This window comes from Ovis canadensis, chromosome 16 (genome assembly GCF_042477335.2).
Source record: "Ovis canadensis isolate MfBH-ARS-UI-01 breed Bighorn chromosome 16, ARS-UI_OviCan_v2, whole genome shotgun sequence".
Classification (NCBI taxonomy): Eukaryota; Metazoa; Chordata; class Mammalia; order Artiodactyla; family Bovidae; genus Ovis; species Ovis canadensis.
In genome coordinates this window covers 20,715,241-20,741,719 of record NC_091260.1, presented here as the reverse complement: position 1 = coordinate 20,741,719, position 26,479 = coordinate 20,715,241, and the positions used below count along the sequence as shown (strand labels likewise).

General features: G+C 41.9%; 1 protein-coding gene across 6 annotated transcripts in view; it reads left to right on the top strand.

Annotated features, from left to right (window-relative positions):
- ARHGEF28 (Rho guanine nucleotide exchange factor 28) overlaps positions 1–26,479 on the top strand; it is a 346,403-nt gene that overhangs the window by 285,472 nt on the left and 34,452 nt on the right. For 4 of the 6 annotated variants that reach the window (XM_069556181.1, XM_069556182.1, XM_069556180.1 and 1 more), the window contains 7 exons: positions 941–1,123; positions 5,549–5,680; positions 8,604–8,704; positions 11,580–11,618; positions 11,717–11,764; positions 16,265–16,747; positions 17,996–18,296. In XM_069556181.1, the coding sequence (XP_069412282.1) occupies positions 941–1,123; positions 5,549–5,680; positions 8,604–8,704; positions 11,580–11,618; positions 11,717–11,764; positions 16,265–16,747; positions 17,996–18,296 (1,287 nt within the window). The remainder of the gene's footprint in view (positions 1–940; positions 1,124–5,548; positions 5,681–8,603; positions 8,705–11,579; positions 11,619–11,716; positions 11,765–16,264; positions 16,748–17,995; positions 18,297–26,479) is intronic. The other 2 variants (XM_069556183.1, XM_069556185.1) reach the window with 2 other exon arrangements.

Below are 26,479 nucleotides of genomic sequence, written 5' to 3'. Positions count from 1 at the left end.
ACCAGGGATCGAACCCGTGTCTCCTGCATCGGTAGGTGGATTCCTCACCACTGAGCCACCAGGGAAACCCCTTTGTCTAGTGTTTTGATTTTAGATCCCAGCACTAATAGGCCACAGTGGACTGACTTTGGACAAGGACCACAGTAGCTCTGGTCCTTGGTTTCCAAATCTGTGAAATAACGCAATTAAATGAGCTCAGTGATTCTCACCTCTCACTGGGCATTAGAGTCACTTGCAGAGGCCTTTAAAAATTCTGATGCCTGGACTTCACCCTCAGCCAACTCACCCAGAATTTGAGGGCAGTGGGCTGTATGTGCCAGTATTTTAAACTCCGCTCTGATGATTCTGAGGCAGACTGAGAAGCCCTGGATTCGCTGCTGGTTGTGGTCCCTTTAAGCTCTAAGAATTCTGTGGCATGCTGAAATTAGAGGAAGACGATGCATGTGAAGATGGTTAAAGAAATTGGATGTTGAGAAACCAGAAACGTAAACCGGGATGTTTGGTTTTGCCCAGGACTGGCTGAAGGCCGAGCCTTCCAGCCCTGGCATTGTTTTCCCTTGTGGGAAGCGCTCATCATGGACAGTGCGGCCTCAATTTTCATTCCTGAGCGTCATGTTTAGTCTTAATAGAAAACAGCCTGAATAAACAGAGATTGGCTTTGCAAGGTTTTCTGGAATTAGGGGAATTGGAAAGGAAACGAACATTTATTGGGTACAACAAATTTACAGAAGAGACAGTGGAAGATGTTTAATCATCTGCTGGAAGCTACAGTCACCAAATAGAAAGTTAGGATTTGAATCTATGTTTGTCCCACCCAATGACTTGTACTTGACCTGTTCAACCGTCCTGCTGGCTAATTAGCAACATTTTTGTCTTAGAGCCTGGGTTTTCATTTGTTGCATTCATGTGATAATTTTCAATGATAACTACTATTTCTTAGAAATACTCAGTAACCAAGATCAACAAATTTGCACGTATTTGGAAGAGAAGCTGCATATCTACGCGAAACTTGGAGAACTGAGTGGATATCAGGATGTCCATTTAGAGCCCCACCTCCTCATTCAAACAGACCCCGGAGAGTCTCCCCAGGCAGCCTCATTACTGGCCGCAGCACTGAAAGAGGGTAAGTTGCTTCCAAAAGGATTTTTCTCAACAGACTCCCAAAATGTTTATTAAGCAGCTACTATGTGCCACGTGTTGTGGTCTTGGAGCTGAAGATACAGCAGAATAAATCCTTATTATTCAGAGACAGAGTCCTTACTGATTCCGGAAACAGCAAAATATGTTTTTAAAAAAAATTTCAGTTTGGTTCAAGTGCTATGAAGGAAAATAAGGATAAGGGGAATAGAGAGTGATGGGGTTGGGAAGGTTCTGTTTTTGATAGGATGACCAGGGAAGGGCTCTTTGATATGGTGATATGTGAGCAGACAAGAAGGAAGTGAGAAAGCAGAGTAGACAACTGGGGAAAGAATGTTCCAGATTGGAGAACTGCAGGTGCAAAGGCCCCGAGGCAGGCGAGCACCCAGCTTGTTTGAGGAGCAGCGAAGGGGACAGGCAGGTGGAGTGAAATAGGGGTGGAGAGTGGCAGGAGATGAGCTAGAGCACCTAGGACGCGGGTCACATAGATGAGATCAAGGTTAAGTGCTTTGAATTTCATTGTGAGTGACATGGGAAGCAGTACAGAGTTTTGAGTAGAGGAATGTCTTGATTTGTGTTTTTAAAGGAGCCCTCTGAGCGCAGTGTGGAGAATAACAGAGTCTAGGGCATACCCGCGGGAGTTGCTGGCTGAGGTAGAGTGGAGGACGAGGTCAACGAAGGGGAAAAAGTTAGGGAGATGAGAGGCCAGGGTGTTGGAGGACTGTGTTCATAGAGTTGCAATGACAGAGAATTTTGACAAGAGTAACATTGGGGGAGGGGAGAGGACTTACGCCAGGTGCCGTGTTGTTTGAGAATCTGTAGATGAATTGTCGACAACCAGGAGGGCCAGTAAGTGGTGTAATCTGGTGGCATAAAATTCAAAGGAAAAACAGGTTTAGGGAGGAAATAGGGCTAATAGACTGGAAGTCACAATAGGGACGGAGGGCTTGGGAGATAAAAAAGCCACCACAGGGGATGCCGTCATTCAGCACACGGGTTGATAAATTACAGACTAAATGCGTCCCGCCTCCCACCACGTGTTTTTATAGCAACAGTTCTGTTGGGTCACAGGCACGCCCATGCATTTCCTGTTGTCTGTGGCTGCTTCCTGGCTACAGTGGCAAAGATGAATAGTTGCAACAGGTAACTGAATAGTTGCAGTAGGCCCACAAAGCCTAAAATATTTACTCTCTGGTTGTTTGCAGAAAACATTTGGTAAGTTCTGTCTTAGAAATCTCAGAACACTACCTCTGGAAGAGGATTTAGAAATCATGGGATCTGTGGCGTCTGTCTCACGGTTGAGGAAACTGAGCTCTTAAGGAGGGCATGTGTGCTTAGTCGCTCAGTCATCTCTGACTCTTTGCGACCCCATGGACTGTACCCACCAGGCCCCTCTGTCTATGGGGATTCTCTAGGCAAGAATACTGGAGTGGAGAAAAAAAAGAATACTGGAGTGGGTTGCCATGCCCTTTTCCAGGGTATCTTCCCAACCCAGGGATCGAACCCAGGTCTCCTGCATTGCAGGTGGATTCTGCAGTGTCTGAACCACCAGGAAAGCCCAAGATTATTGCAGTGGGTAGCCTATCTGTTCTCCAGGGGAACTTCCTGACCCAGGAATCAAACTAGGATCTCCTGCATTGCAGATGGATTCTTTACCAGCTGAGCTACCTGGAAAGCCTGAGGAGGGCATAGAGGTGATCTAAAGTGGAGTCCACTGATGGAGAGTCTCTCACTCATTCATTCATCAGATGTTCATTAAGCATTTACCTACCATGTGCATACCAGACCACCTGACCTGCCTTCTGAGAAATCTATATGCAGGTCAAGAAGCAACAGTTAGAACTGGACATGGAACAACAGACTGGTTCCCAATTGGGAAAGGAGTACATCAAGGCTGTATGTTGTCACCCTGCTCATGTAACTTATATGCAGAATACATCATGTGATATGCTGGGCTGGATGAAGCATAAGCTGGAATCAAGATTGCCAGGAGAAATATCAGTAACCTCAGATATGCAGATGACACCACCCTTATGGCAGAAAGTAAAGAGGAGCTAAAGAGCCTCTTGATAAAAGTGAAAGAGGAGAGTGAAAAGCTGGCTTAAAACTCAACATTCAGAAAACTAAGATCATGGCATCTGGTCCCATCACTTCATGGCAAATAGATGGGGAAACAATGGAAACAGTGACAGACTTTTTTTTTTTTTTGGCTCCAAAATCACTGCAGATGGTGACTGGAGCCATGAAATTAAAAGACGCTTGCTCCTTGGAAGAAAAGCTATGACCAACCTAGACAGCAAATTAAAAAGCAGAGACATTACTTTGCCAACAAAGGTCTGTCTAGTCAAAGTTATGGTTTTTCCAGTAGTCATGTATGGATGTGAGAGTTGGACTATAAAGAGAGCTGAGCACCGAAGAATTGATGCTTTTGAACTGTGGTGTTGGAGAAGAGTCTTGAGAGTCCCTTGGACTGCAGGGAGATCAAACCAGTCAGTCCTAAAGAAAATCAGTCTTGAATATTCGTTGGAAGGACTGATGCTGAAGCTGAAACTCCAGTGCTTTGGCCCCCTGATGTGAAGAGCTGACTCATTGGAAAAGACCCTGATGCTGGGAAAAATTGAAGGTAGGAGGAGAAGGGGATGACGGAGGATGAGATGGTTGGATGGCATCACCAACTCAATGCACATGAGTCTGAGCAGCCCCGGGAGTTGGTGATGGACGGGGAGGTCTGGAGTGCTGCAGTCCATGGAATTACAGAGAGTCAGACTCGACTGAGCAGCTGAACTGAACCATGTGCACTATTGTTGGTGCCAACTGAGGAAAGAGTAATGCTTTCATAAAAATCTCTAGTAAACAATATACAAAGAAACAAGGTAATTTCAGAAAGCCGCAAGAAAATGAGATAATGGGATTGGATGAGGGGAAGGCTTTACTGTAGAGAGGTCAGGGGAGACTCTGAGGTTATGTTTTGAGGTGAGAATTGACTGATGAGAAGCCAGCTGTCTGGAGACCTAGGGGAAGACAATTCCTGGGCTGAGAGAATGTGAGTTTGTAGCCCCTACATCGGGAATGAGCTGGCATGTTCAATGAATGAAGGACGGGCAGGTGGCAGGAGGCAGAGGAGACTGTGTTATGGGTGCACAGGGAGCAGATATTTGTAGACTGTGGTTAAAGAGAGAGGGAGAGAGAGATTTTATTCCAAAACCAATGGAAAGTTAGTTGTTGGAAGCTTTTAATCATGGGTGTAGCCTGATCTTATTTATGTCTTGAAAAGAATGAGGGTTGATGAATGGAAAACAAGATCAGAAGGAGAATAGTTTGCCTGGGGACTGTTAAGAAGCGGTTACAATGAGAGGCTGGGGCCTTGGTCTAGACCAGGACTATTGGCAATGCAAGTAGGGAGATGAGAGAAGTTTTAGAAATAAAGCCCAAAGGCTGGATTGACATGAGCGGGGGGCCCTCTCATTATCCTTGATGATGTCTTTATCACATAAGTTACCTGCTCGCAGTTTTAGCCTGTGCTGCTGGGCATTCTGTGGCGCTCTGATACCTGGTGGTAGAACTGGTGCTGATGTGCATTGCCCTGCAGTAGTTAGTTGTGTGTGTCTCTTTCCTCCTCTGCAAACTCATCTTATTAGTTAGCAGATGCTCAGTGGCCCCCAAACAGAGCAGTTGCTCAATGACTAGTTGCTAAATTGAATCACTGGACAGAGTGTTTAGAAATATTTGTAGAATCCTCAGAGTTGTACTATTCTCCATGCTAATTGCAAACTTTTCATTGTCATTAAAATTGTCCCAGTCTTACCAGATCTCAAGAGTAGCCTTTGGTGCTCTTTAAAATTCAACTCCTCTGTTTTCTTCTCTGGATAATCTGATCCAGTAGGTTGAGAGTCAGGAATGGGAACCTGTATTTTATTTAAGGCATGTTTGGGGAAATTCTCTTTTGAAGAATAACTAATATTTCTGAGTAGTAAGTACGAAAATCTTAATGCCTGATATTGTATTTAAATTAACTGAGTTTCAGGAAGTTTTTTTAAAGCATACTATTTTACTGAAAGTTGCATTTGAATTATTTTTATACTGTGAGTTTAAAAAAAAATTGAATTAATCCTGTATCATAAAATGATACTGAAAGTATTGGTCTAAATTTCAGGTGGGTAAACTTTTTCTGTAAAGGGCCGGATAGTAAATATTTTAGGCTCTGCAGGCCATGTACAGTTTTTGGGAACACAATCTTCTTTGTGCATGGATGTGTATTTAATACAACTGTAACAAAGGTAAAAGTCATTTTTAGCTCCTGGGCCATATAAAAACAGACACAGGCGAGATATAGTTTGCTAACCCCTGAACTAAGTAAACAATGTGTGTGTGTGTATTTTAAATTGGCTTTTGTTTTCTTCCTCCTCCTTAGCTGAGAGTCTGCAAGTGGCAGTGACGGCTTCCCAAATGAGCGATGTATGCCAACCCCCTGAGGAAGGTTGTGGAGAACCTGCTTTGCCGGACGTGCTGAATTCTCAGGACGCACCAGGATTGTCTACTGCTTGTAAGTGAGCACGTGGCCTTTGCAGTGAGCCTGGGCACAGACCTGGAGCACAGAGTGGGCACATAAAATGAAGGCAACAGCTGTGCCCTGATTTGGAGGGTGCTGAGTATGTTCTTTAGGAAAAAACCTGAGAATAAATACGCTAGCCTGCTTTACCTAAAATAACGACACCGGTGTTCCAAGGACCAGGACTTAGAGAATAGTTGTAGGTGGTGCTGCCTAGTCGTAGGTTACTCAGGCAAGCAGTGGCCTTCCCCAAACCCTGCCCTGCCGGGTGTTGGCTGTGACTTAACTGAATGCAGTCAGAGAGCTTGCAAGAGCTTTTGCAGTTTTGGGGTTTTTCTGGAAAAGGGTCCCTGCAGTTCATTAAAGAGTAAGTCCTTTACCTTCATCTCATATGGTCAACTGAGAAAACCAAACTCAGAAAACTAGGATCTAATGCGTGCCTGCACACATGCAAGACACACGTAAACACACACCCACGTGTACACACACATGACATTTAGAAGCGCCAAAAGATTCTTGATCAATGTTGTATACTTTGAGGTCGGGATTCATTTATTAAACAGTGTGTCAGAAGACTTTAAATACAGAAAAATAGAATGTAGTAAGTTGATTTCAGTAATTTCTCAAAACCTAATCATATGTGTAGTTGTAAGCTAAATGTTTAGTTCTCTAGAGGTTTTTGAGATAGAAGCACATAGTTTTCATTATATCCTGGTGATTAAAAACCTTACTTCCACCAGGTCTTCTATGCTCAAGATAAGATGTCTTTTAGTAGCTAGAGATTGGCGGATTAAATTGCCTTAGAATTTCTTTAACAGCATCCCTTGGTTAATTAAGAGATGAATGGAAGCAGTCCAGTTTTAAAATTCTATACATTTTTAAAAACTAGCACCAATAATTATTTTCCCCTCTTGGGTTCTACTTTATCTAATCCTGGGTTTCTATTTTCAGAATGTGCACATATGTTTTTCATTTCGACACAGCCCAGATTCGTCAGGGGAGTTGTACTGCCCCGGGTGATTTCCTTTTTAAAGAAGAACCTCAGTATGCCATTGAGGAAGTTCTAGCTAAAAATACGAGTAGGGATCTGCCGCTCTCAGCCTCAGCCCAGGGACAGCTGGAGAGGCTCCGCTCAGCTCCGGCAGCTGCTCCGAGCACAGGCCGCACCCACCTCCCATCAGACGGGCCGTCATCTCCCCTGACATCTGCTAGAACCATCCAGAGCCTGTTCCCAGCGGCCTGATATCAGGGTTCCTGTAGAGGAGGGGCAGGTTGGTGTTCAGTGCTGGGGCTGGACTGGGACACAGTGCTACCGGAGTTTGATGCTCCTTATAGAGTTGATGAGGGTGAAAACCACTTTCCTAAACAATAAGTCTGTAACTGGATGGGTTAGTCCTATGACAGGCGTCAAGGACTGGGTCCTTCTAAGTTAGGCCCATGTCAGTCTGAGATTACAGACCAAGCAAGACCCTCTGTTTTCAGTCTTCAGTATACCTAATCAGGTAGACAGGTAAATCTACTTCCTGTGAAATTATGAAGACCTCTTGTCTGTTCTGAAAGAGAATACAGGAGCAGAGGGACCTGATCCATTCCCCTCTTCTTGCCTTCATCTGGCTCACCGTCAGCTTCTTTCCCTATCTGGTGGTCCTCATGTCTATGAGGGGGACAAGAGAGAGAATGGCTAATTCTTTTGGCGTTAGGAATAATATCCAAGAGTTGAACCATTTTTGAGTGCCAGAAAAATCTCTATAAAGTGTCCCTTCACTATAGAGGAAGTATTGACCAGCTTGGGCAAAATGAACTTAAGTTTTAGCTGATATAATTTGAAACAGTTTCTGCATAAACAAAAGCTTTTTCGTAATAAAAGAGGCCTTTGGGATTATAGAGGGCTCTCATTTTCCAGAGATCTAAGTATTGTTTAATTAACTTAAATAAAAAAGTATTTCCTTCATCAGAAATAAAGTTCTAAGATAGTACCAAGGGAAAAAAAAATATAGTGTCACAAATGAATATTTATTTCATGAGGTCCTGATTGGGGAGGGTTCCGGTGAAATTCTGTGTGGGAAAGGGCTCTGGAAAGTCTAGTTTTAATCTGTGCAAGATGAACATGGTATAAATTTTAACTGAGTTCACATGGGTGGATAAATAAATAAATAAAATCCCACCACTGGAGATTTAATGGATGGAGTGAAATCTCTTTGGTACTTAAACATATTTCTGGGCTAAACATATTTCTGTGTTTTCATACATTAAGTATATAGTGATTATAGTGTATGTGATTTACAGCATAAGCAGGAATTGTAAGGGAAGAAGCACACATGGAGAGTATTAAAAATATTACTAGTAGGTTATTTGGAGATAAGAACAGCTTCTCAGTTTCATGACTCTGAGCTCATGCGGTTTTTGCCATCTTCACCTGCTTAGAAAGACGCTTCATTCTTCCTATTGGATGCCCCCTCCCTTGTTTATGGCCTGCTGCTCTTGTACCGGCCCTGAAGGAGGCTTCCCAGACCTGTCTCCTTCGAGCTGGCCTGCCAGGCCTCACTGTTCCTCTGCTGTGCCTGTTTTTATTGGACCCTCCCCAGGCCTCTTTCCCCGTTAGTGAATGAGATGCAGAATCCTACCGTCTTGGTCCCACAGACATCACACAGACACCTCTCTGCCAGAAAGAAAGAAAAGTAAGAACGCTGGATGCCATGGGTCAGATTGGCACCTACTAGTGTGTAAGCTCCCTGGGGGCAGGGACTCTGCACTTTACTCTGCTCTGTTTTAGCACCTCGTAGAAGAATGTTCGATACGTGTGACGTTGCGATGTTTCTTACCTTGGAATATGTGTCAGCTGTGTACCAAGGACCCCGTCCGCTGGCTGATGTTTGATGATGTCCTTTTTGTTTCTGTCTCAACAATGTGCTTCCAGCACTAGTCACAGAAGGGACAGGAGGAAGAGGCTGTTGGGATGTGGATGCCGGGACCCAGGGTGTGGGAACCGACCTGGCGGTTTCTGATGCGGGGGAGAAGGTATTGTGAACTGACTTGCTAGTAAATGGCACCGGTTACTTTGTGTAATAAAACAACCTCAGCTCCTGGTCTGTCCTCGGCAGTGAATAGTCCGCAAGTGTTTTCTGCATTGTTCTCTACTTCAGTATTCGTACTTAAACTTTCTGCCTTTTTTCTTAAAATGTTCTTGCTTTTCTGATATCGTATAGGTGTAAACCAAGAAACAAATGAAAAGTTATTAAAAAGATTGAAAACTCAAATGTTTATTTGTGTGTCTGCGCTCTTGCTTCTGGTCTCACTTTCCGCCCTGCAAACCTCCAGCTTTTCACCCACGACATTTAGTACCTCTTGGCTGAGAGGTGGTCCTGGGCTTGCAGGCCCTTATGCAGCCAGGTGACGCCAAAGTGGCCGAAATAATGTTGACTTTGGAACGTCCTGGCTTCACTTTCTTTTACCTTCCTCTCCTTTCTGATTGTTGTCCTCTCACCACTCTTACTGTCACCTGCCTTTTTGATAGTCTTGTAGTTAACCTAATCAGTTTTTGCTTTGTGGCATCACCTTTTCTTTGTGCGTACTATACACATAGGTTACAACAGTTTTTTAATTTTAAAATGAAATTTCCTATTAACATCAGATGAAACTGAGATGTCGGAGAGAGATGGGGAATAAGAACCTGATTCTGGGAGGTGGCTAGTGGGCCTTCCCAGGGTTACCTGGGCTCAAGAGTTACTTTATCTAAACTTGAATGAGGTGCATTACAGATACCACCGTGTGTTAATGTGGCAAAATGACATCTGTCAGATCTTTATGTAAATTATGTAACATTTTATATTTCACAGATATTTTTGTGTATATTACATATGACTGAGGAATCAAAGATATTTTAAGAGCCATAGAAAAGATGGCTGTGATTTAGTGCTTTTTCAAACTTCATAGGCCAGAATGAATATAGTCATTAGATTTCACTCCACTTATTCTGACTGTAAGCTCTCTCTAAGTTCTTTTATCTTAAACATTCTTGCTCTTCTGCTCTTTTCAGGGCAAACTTCACTTTCAAGTCTGTAGTTTCCAGCTGCTTTTTTGTTATTAGAGGAGGGAAGTCGGGGAAGGACTGATTAGTTTTGAATGGAAAGCTGAGGTGGCTTCCACCCCTAAAGTCCTCCCCTTCCATGATTCAGTCCCAGGTAAGAGATGAGGTGTCCAGGTTCCTCTTTGGATGAACCTACCTGGAAAATTTTGCCATTAATAAGGCATTTTGAGAAATGAATTGACCTATAGAGAAGAATCATTTGAAATCACACTTTAAAGAAGTATATGATGGCTGTTTTGTAATGATCTTTCTTAATATGGTAAGGTTTAAAAAGCATTTCTGAAAAAATTTTTCAAAATTTCGGATTTGTAACCCAAACATCAAAATATCCCATGTGTAAAGCACCTAATGCAGCTATGCACATTCCCCACAAGGTGGCGGGCCAACTCCATTAAAAAGATGACATTTCAAAATTCCTGTCTCCTATCAAGCTTAGTGGATCTTGGGAATAAGAGACTTCATGTGGCATAATCCAATTCATTTCTGTGTTTCTAATTTTTATAGAGTATAAAAATTATGTCCCATACAATCTTACAAACGCAGTGGAGTGTAGCGCAGGGACTAAACCAGGAGCGGAGAGAACTCCAGAATTCACTATGGAAGGGGGAGTTCTCGGCTCTTGTTATCTTCGTGAGGGTGGGGCACAGCTCTAATGAGCCATCATTTGTCCTTCCCCTGTTTGAGATGCTGCTTGGTAGTGAAAGCTTTCATGGGCAGTGTGGGGTGAGGAGTGAGAGGGTAGGGAGAAAAGGCCAGGCTAGCTCATCACAGTGGCCTCATCAGCCTGAACTAATTGAATGTAACAAGTTTCAGGTTACCTGAGAACTGTTCCTTGAGGTTTGATTTAAAGCTGCTCAGACAAGACTGCAAGCGGTGTGCAGGCGGCTGCAGGCTGAGGATCCCCTCAGTGTGATGTGTGGAGGACACAGTAGCTGCTCATTCTTTATCTATAGTATGGCATGTGCGTGTCCGTTACACACCAAGCAGCCCTCTTAGGTTTGCAGACACAGCACTGAATACACAGATGAAATCTTGCTACTCCTTGGCTTGCATCCTAACGAGAGAAAAAAGACAGGGAACAAATGGACAGATGTTGCATTCTGAAAACTGGAAGCCCTGACTATGCGCATGTGCTCTCAGTGTGTGCAGGGGAGACGCAGGGAGTCAGGTGGAGATGCACCCCACCCCCCAAGGAGCACATGGTCTCCTGTGGCCTTGTTCACGGCCTCTGCTGCCAGGGCTTCTCCTAGGTGCCCGTGCCTGGGCCCCGGGCGCTCTCAGCGGAGGATGCCGGCTGGCTGAGTGCTGTCCTTTGCGCTGCCTCTGGGTCTGGTTTCTCCTTCCAGCCAGCGGCAATTATGACTTCCCAAATCTCAAAGTGAGTTAGAGACTGGGCATGATGACCTGTAGTTTCCAAGCCTGGCCTCCAGGATACAAGCCTGGCCCGAGAGACTAGCCTGGGTGCAGAGAGCACCATTTACAACGCTGCGTGCATGAGGTACATGTGGTCACTTTGAGCCTACAGCGTTCCCCGAGCATCTTCCCTGGGTGTCTTAAGGGAGGGCTGAGTGCATCTGGAAGGAAGTGGCCGTGCAGCTCAGATACCAAGGCTGCCCAGAGGGGGCTCTCTTTCCTCTTTTGGTGGTTGAATTCTATACTTAGCTTTCTGGGAGGAAACGGTCACTATGGAAGAGTTTTAGAGCGAGAGCAGTGATTTCCCTGAGGTCATAGACTGTGGAACACTGCAGTGCAGCCTTTTAAGAGTGGAGTGAGTGTTCATTTTCTTTATGTTTTTATGTATTTTAGGTGGAATATAGAAGTTTCCCAGGTTCTTTGCAGTCAGAGGTGAGCTCTGCATCCTTTAAATATGTCACCATCCTTTCTTTGTTTGTGCATAATGAATGCTTTTTTAAAAACTTGACACTCACAATCTTATTTTTCAGATTATACAAGCGATACAGAATTTAACTCGTCTCTTATATAGCCTTCAGGTAACTATGCTCTGACCCTGTGAATGTTTTCCCTCATGCAATTCACTTTATTTGATGAGTCCCAGACTTTAAAATTTAGAACATTTGAGAGGTAATGAATGATCTTAAAAGAACACCAACCCTCCACCTCTACCCCAAGTGTAACTCTGCTGATGCTTTGAGCTTCACCTGGTTTTGTAATCACGAGGCATCACCATTACTGTGGTTTATATACCATTCTTCTCTGAAGCCATAAAACAGTTCATATCTTTAAAAAATATTGATGAATATGATCTGGCTGGAAGTTTGCAATGAAACTCTTAAGTGAGTGTAGTATGACTTCACATTTTCTGGTGAAAACTTAAATTCACACCTAAACTCTTTTCACTTCCACATGTGGCCTTAGGCCTTTGGGGCAGTCAGTAATTCACACACTCTTCCATCGTTTCTTTGGTTCATCCGCCTAACATTTATTGAGGACCCTCCCTGGGCCAGGCACTGTGACGAAGGCTGAGCACAAAAGGGCAAGTGGCCCACAGGGTCTACCATCAGATGGCTCCCTGTCTGTCCAGAAAAGACAGGCACCCTAAAAATGAGGGCTCTGTGGCTGGATGATCCCCTAAGTCCTGCACAAGAAAGGCGGAATACATCCAATTGCTCAATTTGTGAGTTAAAAAATATTTTTAAATGATGTGAAAGCAATGTTTATAGAAAAATCTTGATACATGTAACTAAAATGACTTGTGATTCTGTGGAGAGACTTACTGTTGTCTGGGGGTATGTATCCCTCCAGTTTTTAGAAATCATTTTGTGTGTACCCTTGGAGCCTGTACCTCTCTATTCATCAGTTGTCTCTATAGCACAGTTGTTAATGGGTGTATAATATTCAGGTCTATGGAATTAATCCATTCCTCATAGTTTATGTCTTCCCTGGTGGCTCAGATGGCAAAGAATCTGCTTGCAATGCAGGAGATCCACATTCGATCCCTGGGTCAGGAAGATCCCCTGGAGAAGGGAGGGGCGACCCACTCTAGTATTCTTGCCTGAAGAATCCCATGGACAGAGGAGCGTGGCAAGCCACAAAGGGGTCACAAAGAGTCAGATACCACTAAATGACTAACACACATATACTTGTCTGTTAATAATATTATAGCACACGTCTTTGTGCACTGACCTCTTTGAACATATCTGAGTGTGTCCGTAGGATAAATTACTGAAATCAGTTTTTGAGGCTTTTGAAAGACATTGTTGAAATAATTAGCACCCCTCTCTACTTCTCCTCAATTTGAAAATAAGTCAAGGTAGCGCGTGACCTTAATTTGCATTTTTTGGTTATTACTGAAATTAAACTCCTGCCCCCGCTGGTTTATTGTCATTCAGATTTCATATCTTAAATCTGTTGACTATTAAAAGAAAATAAAGTCGGATACTAATTTTTCATCAGAAAAGATAGTCATGCTACATTGCTGTTTTGTTATTGAGTCAATACTTTGCATCAAGATGTCTCTGATATTCTATGGATCATCTGCCTAGTCTTGATCTAGTGCCATTATCTTATCTATTAAGATTAGTAAGATAAGTGCTACTCTTTTAAATATCTGAATGTTCTTTCATAAAAGCTTTTGAATCACTCTGACAAATTTCTTAAACGTATACTGAGGTAGTTTAATTACAATATTACTATATTTATGAATTAAGTTGGGGAGAATTGGCACTTTGGCAATAATTGGTTCTCTTGACTGAGAATATGTTATTTTATGTTCTGTTGGAAATCTCTGTAATTGTCTTCATGTAGGTACTTTTTTTCTGCTAAGTGTATTCCTAGATATTTGTCTCTGTTCCTATTGTGAACAGAATATTCTTTTTTTCATTATGTTTCCCCAATATTGGTTGCTGGTATGAATACAAGTATTGAATTTTTTTTAATAGGCCAACTCATTGAATTTTTGTTTTAGCAGGGTTTTTTTTTTTTTTTTAAATTCTTTGGTGTATTCAAAGTAGAAAGTAAAAAATTGAAAGTAATGGTATTATGGCTACTCTTCAATAATTAAATTAATTTTATTTTCTTGACTTACTCCTTTGGTTAGAAATTCTGAAATGTCTTAATAGTGGCCATAGTAATATTAAATAGTAAATAATAGTGGCCACCTTTGTCTTATTCAAGATTTAGTGGGAATACCTTTAATGTCTTACATTATATATGCTAGTCTGGGGTAGATGTTCTTAGAGATTAATTTCTCATATAAAGCAAATATTCTTTCTTCTACATTTTTAACTGAGAAGGAATATAGTGTGAGTGCAGTTCATTAACTTTTGGGAGATGAAAACATTGAGTGTCCAGGCTTGTTTGCCAGGTGAAAACAACTCACAAGGTTCTGTCTGTTCTTTTCAACCTCAAGTGCAGCCCTCTGTGGATTCAAGGTTCAGAAAAGCTGGGTGACCTAAATGACCTAGTTTTTGCAACATTAGGTTGAAGCAAATACCAAACTCTATAGTGTGTCCTCTTAACCAAAGCTTTTGAGCTGGCTTAAGGGTATGTGCTCTGAAAGATTTCTGTTCATGGCACAGCCATCTCTTTTGAAGCTGAATCTCTCATGCATGATTAAAGTTTTTTACATAGCATTTTTGAATCAGATGAAAATGAAATTTGATCTCTATGTTAGAAGAATAGAGTTAGAGATGAGGTACAGGCAAGACAGAAAGGAAAGGACATACTTCAGCAGAGAGAAGTTGAGAGAGACTTGGTATGTGTGTACAAGTAAATTACTTTGCTGCACAGCAGAAGCTAATACAACATTGTAAACCAACTATAGTTCAGTATAATTTTAAAAAAGGGAAAGAGAGTGAATTGGGAATTTTCCTATGCTTGAAAAGTAAGTGCTATTCTCTGTCTTACATGTAAACATAAACTTTAAATGTGCAGATGAATATCCAATCTTCAGATTTCACCCCATGCTACAGAAGAGAGTTGTTTTATCCCAAATGTTACATAGATGAAAAATGCTTCATGTTAGTGTTTAATTAGTCTAATTGTAATCCTTACCTGAGAGTTACCATTGCCTATGGAAGTTTTGGCATATAGAATATTGGATTTATTGGTTTGTTTGTTTTACTCTGCTGATGCCCTTAGGAATTGTTAGAATTAGCTGGTGATGTACAGTCTACAGTTTGCTTTAGCCAGGTCAGCAGAGTCCTGAATGGCTTATTATTTCATATTTAAAGATCTGAGTTATTAGGACCTATTTTCAATGGTATCACTGTTTTCTTTATAATAATAACCACTGAAAGACATTAATCAAATATTCATGTGAATTTCAATTTTTAATTGATTTTCACATTTAGAAACATTTCATTTCAAAAGACCTCACTGAATACATTTTTGAGTCTTGTTCCGAAACAAATACTAATTTAAAATATGGTTTAATTCTTTAATCTTCAAGAGTATAGGAAACTGCTGACTTAAAGAACTAATGGTCATATCCCCATCTTCTCAGCACCTGTTACATGGATAGCTTTTTAAATTTTTAGGAAAGGAAAATGAAAATTTATCCCTTGGAGGGTAATAATTTCTTATAACAAGTCACAGGACACACACATACCCAGTCTGTGGCTATTTTCAATTTGTCCCTTCTCTATTTCTTTGTGCTTTCAATGGGAACTTTTGAAAATAAAAGCTTCCAAGGGCATTCACATTTTTTTGTTTTGTTTTTATTATGTGGAATCCTTCCGAAAGTTGGTAGTTATTTCCTGTGATACTGCCGAACTTTTAATAGGTAGATACCATAACTCAAAGACAATTATTTTTAAAAATTTGATTGGTAATTTCCTCTGGGTTTTAGAGTATCTATGTCCCCATAATCATTCCAGCCTCCTTTTAGCATTCTATCAAACAGGTGAATTTCAGTTTAGTGTTTTGTGCATGACCTTCCTGCTATAATACAAAGAAACAACAATAATGAGACAAGCTTTACCAATTATGTATCTCCTAAATATGATATTAACTGCTATGATAAAGAAAGATACTTAGCAAAGCTTCCAAATGGTTGACTTTTATGTCTTCACGTATGTCATCAGCTTAAGTAATTTCTGGTTGGAGACTCAAAAGGTACTTCCAGATTTATATAGATTCTTAAGTTCTCCTGAATTATCGACTGCCAAGACCTCAGAAAGATAATGTGGCATAGCACAGAAAGGCAGTCTTGTGAATTTATGGACTGAATTCTTACTCAGAATACTTGCTTAAATATTATCCAACAGCATAAACAAACCACATTTCCAAAGGAGGGAGAGAATATTCCTTTTGGGCTTTTTTTCTTTTGTGTATACATCTCAGACTGTACCAGTAAGGAAATGCAGACAAGCCTGTCTGAAGTGCCAAGGCCAGTCTCGGGAGGTAATTTATAGCAAGGAGAGAAGTGTTCAGAGAGAATCATTCGGTCATACTTTCATGTGTAGAGGTGCTGCCAACTCACAGCTCGGACATTACGGACGCCTTTGCTTTCTTGCCCTCTGCTTTGACAGGCCGCCTTAACCATTCAGGATAGCCACATTGAGATCCACAGGCTGGTTCTCCAACAGCGGGAGAGCCTGGCCCCGGGCCCCGCATTCCGAGGCAGCCCCTTTCAGGACCAGAAGTCCCGCAGCCTGGAGAAGCAGCAGGAGGAGCTGGCCGACACCCACAAGCTGCAGCTCCAGTTCCAGCAAGACCAGCACCGCTGGCTCCGTAGGTGCGACCAGCAGCAGCGCGAGCAGGAGGCCCGGGCCAGCCGGCTGCAGGAGCGTGAGAGGGAGTGCTGGGCACAGGAGGAGCTGCTGCTCAGGAGCCGGGGCGAGCTGGACCAGCAGCTCCAGGACTACCAGCAGAGCCTGGAGCGGCTGCGCGAGGGCCAGCGCCTGGTGGAGAGGGAGCGGGAGAGGATGCGGGCCCAGCAGAGCCTGCTGCACCACTGGAAGCACGGGCGGCAGAGCAGCCTTCCCGCCGCGTTTTCTCCAGGAACCCTGGAGGTATGGGGCTCCTGTGCTCGCAGAAGCAGAGAGTAAGACGGCTTCAGTCCTGGTGGTTTGGGAGGCTTTGAACACACATCTGTCTTTTTGCTGCTCGTGTAAGAGCTCGCAAGAGTTACTCAATGTGTAGGGAGCAAGAGCTGGGAACTTCCAGAGACAACACCCATGCCTCTTGACATACGCACATTTGCAAAGTCTGGGTACTTCTGGATCATGGGTTCATGGTACTCATGATAGATGCCCTCAGTACCAAGGGAAGCAATACAGAATCGCATTGTCCCAGTGAGGCGAGTTTTGTCCTGGAGTCTGCCTGGGCATGAGTGTGTTTCACGTCTGAAGACAGATGTGCCCTGGCCTTCAGAGTTGTGTAGAGATTTACCTTTCAGTGGATCATTAGCTAGGAATGAGCACAGGTACTGAATTTAACAAGCATACTACCTATTATTCCAAGCTTATTCTCTTTTTTGTAAATTTGACCTAAAGTGAAAGTCTCCTTGCAACCCCATGGACTATAATCCTTGGAATTCTCCAGGCCAGAATACTGGAGAGGGTAGCCTTTCCTTTCTCCAGGGAATCTTCCCAACCCAGGGACTGAACCCAGGTCTCCTGCATTGCAGGTAGATTCTTTACCAGTTGAGCCACAAGGACCTAGTAAATTCAAAATCCATTTTTCACCAGGGGCAGTTAACGTGAATAGTTTAATGTTTAGTCAGAATAAAACCTTTTGAAAAGTTCTGTGTTTCATTTTGCACCCTCTTGAGACACTCTTGACAATTTCATTTGTCCCAGGAGTTTACTTTTCTGTACTGTATGCACATAGATACTTTTTAATGATAGTATATAAAGTTGTAGAAGTTGATCAGCTTATAAGAATGATCTGTGTTATATTTTATTTTCCTTTCTAGTTGGCTAAATTATATTTGTTGCAAATACCTTACATATACATGAATGTTATCAACTTTAATTTAGCGAAAGTGAGAATGCTATTCCCTTAAAGTAGAAACACTTTTCATGACAGTGAACACTACTGCACAGGTTTTTTCATTTGATTTGTATTTAAGATATGCTATGTTTTGTTAATTGAAGTTTTTGGTACTGGCTTATTAAAAGAGGATGGGAGGAGGGAGTCAAGGGTAATATCCTCTACCATACTCATTAAAGCCTTGATTGCTAAATTCTATTAGGAATAAATACGTTATAAAACTGGTGCAAATTGCTAAAGAAATTATTGTGTTTTTTCTTGTACAGGTAATGGAACTTAATCAGTCTGAGACTTTATGTCATGAAAATTCATTCTTCTTCAATGAAGCTTTAGTGGAAATGTCACTTAACCCTTTGAACAAACCGACGCCCCCAGATATCCATCAGGATGCCGCTCACCCCCCAGGCGTATCTCATTCTGGTTTGGTAAGGACTAGTGAAAATCAAGTAGACCTCAAGACGGACATTTCTCAACCCTCAGATATCAACCATGAACTGTGGATAGCGGCTGGGGCCTGTCATCAGATACCCCCTCTCCACCAAAGCAGCAAGGATTCTTGTAAAAATGGTAATTAATACTTTACATGTCATCTGTGTAGTTTCCACAAGAAGCTATTTCTCTGAATGGTCGGCTCTTCTTTAGAGCAGATCAAAGTGGGCCCTAGAATGGGAATACATTGGTGCTGCTGAGCGGGAGTTTGCGGCATACGCTTTTCTTTGGGGAAGTCTGGCTTCCATCGCTTGTGAGAATCGAGACAAGCTAGAGCATGGGTGGAGGGCTTAGAGGATGTCACCGAAATGTGAGAAGCAGATAGGATTATCATATCTGTGGGTTAAATGATAACTTTCCCCTGAAAAGTGAAGCAACTTGATATTTATTCTTCACTGTAGATCTGACCACATCCTGATACATATCCTTGTTGACTCTCAGAAATAAAAGACATGGACAGTGTTTGTGGTAGGGCTTTATTGTCTCTTGGGGCAATTTCCTACAACTTTAGTAAAGTCTTCTGTACTGCTGTTAAACACCCCAAATGAAACCATTAACATCATCTGTCATTTAAAAAAAAAAAGGTGTTGTGTCTCCTTAAGTACCTCATAATAACACAATTTGCTAATCCCATTGAAACATTTGTCACATATAAATGAAAGGCAGCTCGAGTTACCAGCTCCATGTGAATCCAAATGATTTAAATCTATGTCTATTATAAATTGTTTTCCGTGGGATATGAGGTAGGGAATGAGAAGAACTTGAAACCTCTCTACCGAAAAACAGATGGCATGCAATAGAATAAACAAATGGCTGGCCACATGGACGGGAAATAAATCACCGACAGCAAAATGTTTCAGAAACATGAAGCAAGCAGAGGTACAGGGACCTTCAGAATTGGACAGAGATTGGTTTCCATGCTTCGTAGATGTGCTTAGCTTGTCTGGAGAATAATTTGTCAGCAACAAAAAGGTTTGAATGTGTCCAGCTTCTTGGAATTAGGGAGTAATAATTCTGACACTGTCTGAAAGTAGGTCTATTACTAACCCAAATTATGTTAATTCTTCGCAGTGGATAATTCTTTACATTATTCGGTCACTGCTGTAACATTTCTTGTCAACATAGAATGAAGTCCTGCTTTATCATTTCAAATATTCTTTAAATAAAAAAGGGGAAAAAATGGAATAGTGAATTGAGATCTAAAACAGGGGCCGAATGTAGAAACTGTAACCCCTTGAGTATACTGTCTTGCAGCTCTAATATTGTAGAGACCGTACTGCAGAATGCCTTCTCCTGGTACATGTTGCTTCGCTGTGTGCATTGATTAAGTTGCTATTTGCAGTGCTTTCTGTGTTGTCAGTGTGGTTTTGCATGCCAGCTTTGGGATAATTCAGAAACTCAGTTTGAGTTAAACCACATTCTGCTTTTGTTTGAAATACGTATTCCTACTTTTTCTGTATCTCCCATCTTTTTCTGTTGAGTTGTGCTTTAAAGTAGAAAGCTTTTAAACATTTGGCTGCCTGCTTGCAGGAGATAGAACATGTACTAAGGAAATAAACAGTGATTATATACAAAACCCAGTGTCTCCACATGTAAGGAAATAAATATAGCCAAGGAAAATGCTGAGAAAATGTGCTTCTGCTTCAGATAGTGTGTCCAGTATAGGCCAAGGACACTCAGGACATTGATAGAAGAGAGCAAAATCAACACTGGCCCTCCTCTCTTGGGAGCATCCTGGTGTGTGCAGGAAGGATTAGATCAGAAATGCAGTGTGGGCTGTTAAGCATTGGAGTTTTGCAACTAGTCAAAAAAACTCTATTTATGTTGGTTTACTTAAGCATGATAAGCAGTTTCTGGAGGAGAGAGAATAAAGTCAGAGATTAGGAGGAGGTGATAGGCAAGTGGAATGAAAATTGGATAGATACTCTTAAGAGGGTTGTCAGGGCCAGATAAAATTGTTCGAGCCATTCCAGAGCTTTCACGGTTCTCAGAATCGAAAGTAGCTCAAAATAAGCCGCTGATGGTGGTCTTCACTAGACTTTTTCTGGGCTTTCCTTGTATGCCTTTGGAGGGGGGCAGGAAGGGGGAAGCGGGGTGGGGGGAAGCTGGAAGAAATCAGCCCAGGCTGTGCTGGTGGAGAGGGGCCAGTCCATGTGCTAGGATTCAGGACAGTGCTATGTCAGCGTCCCCTGCTTTCACATTTTGCTGCTCTATCTATCGTGGGGTGAGTGGCCTTCAGGGACCACTGCTCTCACTAACAGAATTTACCTCTCATGTTCTTGGCTGGTGTTTTTGTTAAACGTGCATTTAACTGGTTTGATGTCATCAGTGGGCTATTTTCGGGCAACTCCCTAAAGAATCATTTGCTCTTTTGTCTGGTCTTGTGTAGGGTGCCTGAGAGCAGCTCAGATCAGTGGAAATGTGAATTTGGGCAACAGTGAACCTAGTGGAAGAAAATTGGGTGTAAATAACATTCCTGAACGTGTTTAGCCATCGCCCAGATTGGAATTTTCATTTTGGTCACTCAGGCCGACCTCATCAGACGTTCTCCTGTGCTCTTTGTGTTCTGGTCGTCTCCATCATTACTACCTCCACTGACAGTTACCGGACACTTAACCCAATCTGAAGCACTGTGCTAAGGTTTTATGTGGAGAAATCCGTTTAGTACTAACAACCACCCACTGAGATGACTCTGTTATTGTCTCCATTTGAGGGGGGAAATGGAGGCAAGAGAGGTTCAGTGATCTGTCCAAGGCCAGTAGCTGGTAAATAGCAGAGCCGGAGATGAACTGGGAAGACTGGCTCTGGAGCCCATGCACTGAGCTGTCACATTGTACGTTGCTAATTTCTGGAGTGCTGTTTTAAATTCTCCTTTTAGAAGAAACTGGAGTAGAACTAGAATCAATCCTGTTGTAATGTCTTGGCAGGAAATTAACGTTGAAGGCCTAGTTCTTTGTGGTTCTTGTTGCTTTTGTTCCTTCCTTCTCTTTTTTAATATTACCATTTGGAAAATATTTCTAAATCATTTGGATTGTGGTGGTCAATGGTTGCATGAGTTCTGAGGATTTTCAGATTTCATAAATACCCTTTAGCTTCACATTTTCCCCTGCTGCTGCTGCTGCTAAGTCACTTCAGTCATGTCCAACCTTGTGCTACCCCGTAGGCGGCAGCCCCCCAGGCTCCCCTGTCCCTGGGATTCTCCAGGCAAGAACACTGGAGTGGGTTGCCATTTCCTTCTCCAATGGATGAAAGTGAAAAGTGAAAGTGAAGTCACTCAGTCGTGTCTGACTCTTAGCGATCCCATGGACTGCAGCCCACCAGGCTTCTCCGTCCATGGGATTTTCCAGGCAAGAGTACTGGAGTGGGGTGCCATTGCCTTCTCCGCATTTTCCCCTATCAGACACATTTTTTTAAGGATCGTTTGTGTCTCCAGTGTTCCCTAACAATAGCCCTGTGTTACTTGTAAACATTTTTTAAGGTAATACTTTATAAAGAGCATTACTTTCCAGTTTTGGAAGTTGTCTCATGAACAAAATTCTTGATGTTTTAACATTAAATTCAAATTGGTATTTGATTTTATTTATAGTCAAAGAGATGCTTGGTTTATGAATGTAATCTGTACTCTTCTGAGGGACACTAGCCAAGACTCCAGAAAATTTGAATTTCTTTAAACAGTGTAGTCCCCGTAGGACAATTGCTATATAAATGGCCCCATGAAATGCTCAACTGTATTACTTTTCTTAAAGGCAAAAATCAGCAAAACCCACCTTCTTTCTGTGCCATTTTTTTTTTTTCAGTTTTAGAATTCCAAAACTATTTACTCAGCGTCTCTGTTAGTTTATATTTGTTGTTGTTGTTTAGTCACTAAGTTGTTCCCACTCTTTTCAACCCCAATGGACTGTAGCCCACCAGGCTCCTCTCTCCATGAGATTTCCCAAGCAAGAATACTGGAGTGGGTTTCCATTTCCTCCTCCAGGGGCTCTTCCTGACCCAGGGATCAAACCCATGTCTCCTGCAGTGCCTGCATTGGCAGGCAGGTTCTTTACCACTGAGCCACCTGGGAAGCCCATAGTTTATATTTGCCTTTGCCATTAATCAACAGAGAAAATATGGTATGATAATTAATCTGAAATATTCTTAGTCTCCCCTTTCAGTGATATTTTTATCTGTACCTCAGTATTTGCAGATTACCAAAAAATTCCTTTTCAGCAAATCATAATTTTTCCATAATGTATATGATAAAATTTAAATTGAGAACCAGATTTCATGCATTAGTCACATAGTTGACTTTGGAAAAAGAATAACTTTATTAAGTTTGAATTCCAGAAGAGTGTTTCCCTTTACTACATGTTAGAATTTAGTGCCCATCAAAATATTTTCAGATTCAAAGCATTGTATTCAGAATATTTTGTCTTGGCAGTGTTGTCATATTTTTTTTAAAACACAGCTGTGTTAAGCTTTCAGTGACTTTTTTTTTTGACATATGGAAATATAATAGAAAATTTCCAAATAAAAGCTATGCTCTAGTTAGTATTTAATAGTGTTTAAGAAGTGAGTAGGTGATAATTTCTAACATTTAAAAGATATTCTATAATTCAGAAATGGGTACCTTATTTGTGTATTCTGTGTGAAAAGAAGCTTTTGCCAAAGACCTACAGGCAATTTCCCATAAGCCTGAACCTGGCATTAGATAGTATAAACTTCAGTGACAAAGAGGTATTTGAAAAGGTGGATGTATTAGTTTGCTAGAGCTGACATAATCAAGTACCACAGATTGGGTAGCTCAAAGAGAAGTTTCTTTCTTGCACTTCTGGAGGCTGGAAGTCCAAGATCAAGGTGTTGGCAGGATTTGTTTTTCCAAGACCTCTCTTGGCTTATAGAGGGTTGTCTTCTCCCTGCCTTCACGTAGTCTTCCCTCTGTGCAAATCTGTTCAAATTTCATCTTAAAGGACATCAGGCATGTTGGATCAGGGCATGCGTTAGTGACCTCACTCATTTACTTCTTTGAAGACTCTATCTTCAAATGCATTTTGAGGCATTAGGGGTTAGGACTTCAATATCTGAATTTATGGAGGGGATACATTCTGCCTTTAACACAGGATAAATTATTTTCTCTTTGCTATTTTTAGGTGCCATGAAAGCTTTAATTAAAAAAAAAAATACCAGAGTTGAATTGTAATTTAACTACAGTATGAACTTTAAAAAAAAAAAAAAGTTGGTTAGAGGAATTTTTAAAAATGCAAAACAATAAAATTGTGATAAATATCTATATTCTTTATAGAGATAGGTATCTGTTATCAAGCCTCTGTCAACACAGTGAAGGTGAAATTGTTGCTCAGTCATGTCTCACTGTTTGCAACCCCATGGACTGTAGCCCACCAGACTCCTCTGCCTATGGGATTCTCCAGGCAAGAATACTGGAGTGGGTTGCCATTTCCTTCAACACAGAAATTAGGGCAAAAGATGTTTATAGATTCATTAGGATATTTTTCCAAACCTAGACCTTAATTAAATAGCTTTGGGAATTTTTAACTCTATGATTGGGAGAGAATATCAGATGCCTTTATTTTGAATTGCTTAAATAAAACCAAATCGGATAGGCTGAGATATTCATATGGCATGAAATTATTATATCTATATCTATGGGAGTTCATAGAGGTCAAAACTGGGAAATTATTGATCAACTCTTTATCTTTTTTTCTAGAGTCTTGGCTATCACTTTGGTTAACATTTTAAGGGAAACCATAATACTGCTTGCTCTCCGTCATCCGCATCACGACAAAAGTATAAACAGCTGGGCTCAAAGGCTTAATTTTAATCTTCCTCACTGATGGGTGGAGGTGATTGACTTTCACCTTCTGCGGATTTTGTACCAGGAAAGGGAAACATGCCATTTACTTGTAGAGCCTGGTGAGCCGTGGGTGCTGGCTGCCAGCTTCCTGATTGCATAGTTCTCTGGGGGCAGGTTGGCTGCGTGAGCCATCTGGGCCAGGGCCATCCCGCCGCAGTGAGCAGAGCCCAGCACACAGCAGGCGAGCGAAACCAGCAGGTGGGTGGGTTCCCAGGCAGCCAGCCAGCCGTGGGGCTGTCTGTTTTTCCCCGCTGAGGTTCCAGGCTGGTTTGAACAAACTGCTGAAGTGGGAGCCTACTCTGTGTGAAGGATTCCAGGGGTTAGGCCTGACCTTGGGTCATCCTTAGCTGAAATAAAAGAACACCTCATATGCATCTACATACATACATATATGTGCAGACACAAGTTCGTGGTCTATGGCTTGCATATTTGACCTCTGTAGTACAGTGTGGCTTTATTCTCAAAGTGATTAAGGGTTGGGTTTGGAAGTTTGGAACCAATTTGTACCAAACCGGCCTGCAGGATAAGGTGTGCTCCTGTCTGTCTCTGTGACTCCTGGGATAGTGACCCAAACTGGGCAGAGAAAGCATCACATTTTCACAAATCCCAATCTGGGGGCTGTGTACTCTTTCATCCCTATCCATTCAACCATGAAAATTTCATTTTTAGGGCTTACTTAAAACGTTGGGTGTTCCACTAAGGACTGATGTGTTTTGTGTTTACCTAAGAAAAATGTGACCATCTGGTTCAGCGTGGGTGGCAGACTTTGCCTTACAGGACCACATAGCGAATGCTTGGGTCTTTTCAGCCCATTGGTCTTTGTTGCATGTAGTCAACTCTGCCTCTGTAGCTCAAAATCAGTCATAGAAAATACATTAAGAATGAGATAAACTGTGTTCTAGTAAAATTTTATTTGTAAAAATAGATGGTTTAACTTGTTTTTTCGTTTTCACTTAAATTGAGGAGGTTATATTCCTCCTGGCTTGAAATTAGTCCGTTGAAATTAGTAATGTAATCCTATATGGCACTTCATGGCATTTAAAACGCAGTTGAATTCATGATCTCATATGTCCTTTACAAAAACCTTGTGTGTTGGTGGTGGTTGTCTCTGTTTTTTCAAAGACAACTTTTCTTTTTCACTTTCTATTCATTCAGTCCCTGTGAGCAGATGAATTTAGAAAAATGGTGTTGAGTGTACTGGATGGAATTAATGCCACTGGATTGAAACCCAGAGAGACTTTCCCCCCTACTCCAACTCCTTAAATCCTGTGATGGTGTTGAGGAGGGCCCCCTCTAACTATGAGGCTCATGAGAAATGAGATGCCACGGGTAGGGTTGGCTGCTAGAACCATGGTTCTAACAGTTTCTGCAAAAGAGCAGTAAAACAGAGGAATGCATTCCTCTGCTCAGACATTCTGATTTGGTTGGACTTGGATGGGCCTGCAAATCTGTATTTCTAATGTTCTTAGGTGGTTCTGAAGCAGCCATCCTGTTAGCTTTCCCTGAACTGCCAACCTCAGTGCTGGGCTTGATGTTAAAGAACCCCAGTTCAAATGCTAACTCAGGCTCCTATGCCTGCTGGGTGATTCCTAAGCCTTAATTCCTCATCTGTACAAAAGAGAAGAAGTGTTAGCACAACTTAAAAAAAAGTGCCAAGCGTGTTCTGGGTCCACTGAACTTCAGCTTTATCCCCACCTGGCAGAAAGAATTCACTGTAATTGTGGTTCAGAGGTGGCTGCTGATAGAAATGAAAATGTCTCTTGGTGGCTCAGACATAAAGGATCTGCTTGGAATACAGGAGACCTGGGTTCAAACCCTGGATCAGGAAGATCCCCTGAAAGAAGGGAATGGCTACCAACTCCAGTATTCTTGCCTGCAGAACTCCATGAACAGAGGAGCCTGGCAGGCTACAGTCCATGGGGTCACAAAGAGTTGGACACAGCTGAGCAACTAGCACTTTACTTTCCTGAATGACAGTAGGAAGCCAGTAGTTTCAAATACAATTTTTTAAAATGTAAATTGGGGAAGTTTTTACTCAGAATGGAAATAAAATAGGATATAAAGGGTTAGCTCCTCTTCCATATTGGCCTAAGAAGTGTTTGTTAGTTTATTACCAGAACTGTCTTAGGGAAAAGTCATAGCATTTTGTTTCCCTTTGTTCCTCTCTATAGAGGAAGAACTTACATCAGTCAACCATGTTTTCAAAACCAAATGTAAGAGAGATTTTGGCAACAAGACTGAACATCTCAATTTGGGATGCAGAACACCCAGCCCTCATTGGCTGCACTATATAAATGGTTGCATTACATCAATGTATCCCCAGGAGAACTTCTAGTAATAATTGAGTTCCCTGAATAGGCTTTCCTCCCAGAAAGAAAATGTGAAGAATGCCCAATAGGAATATTATGGT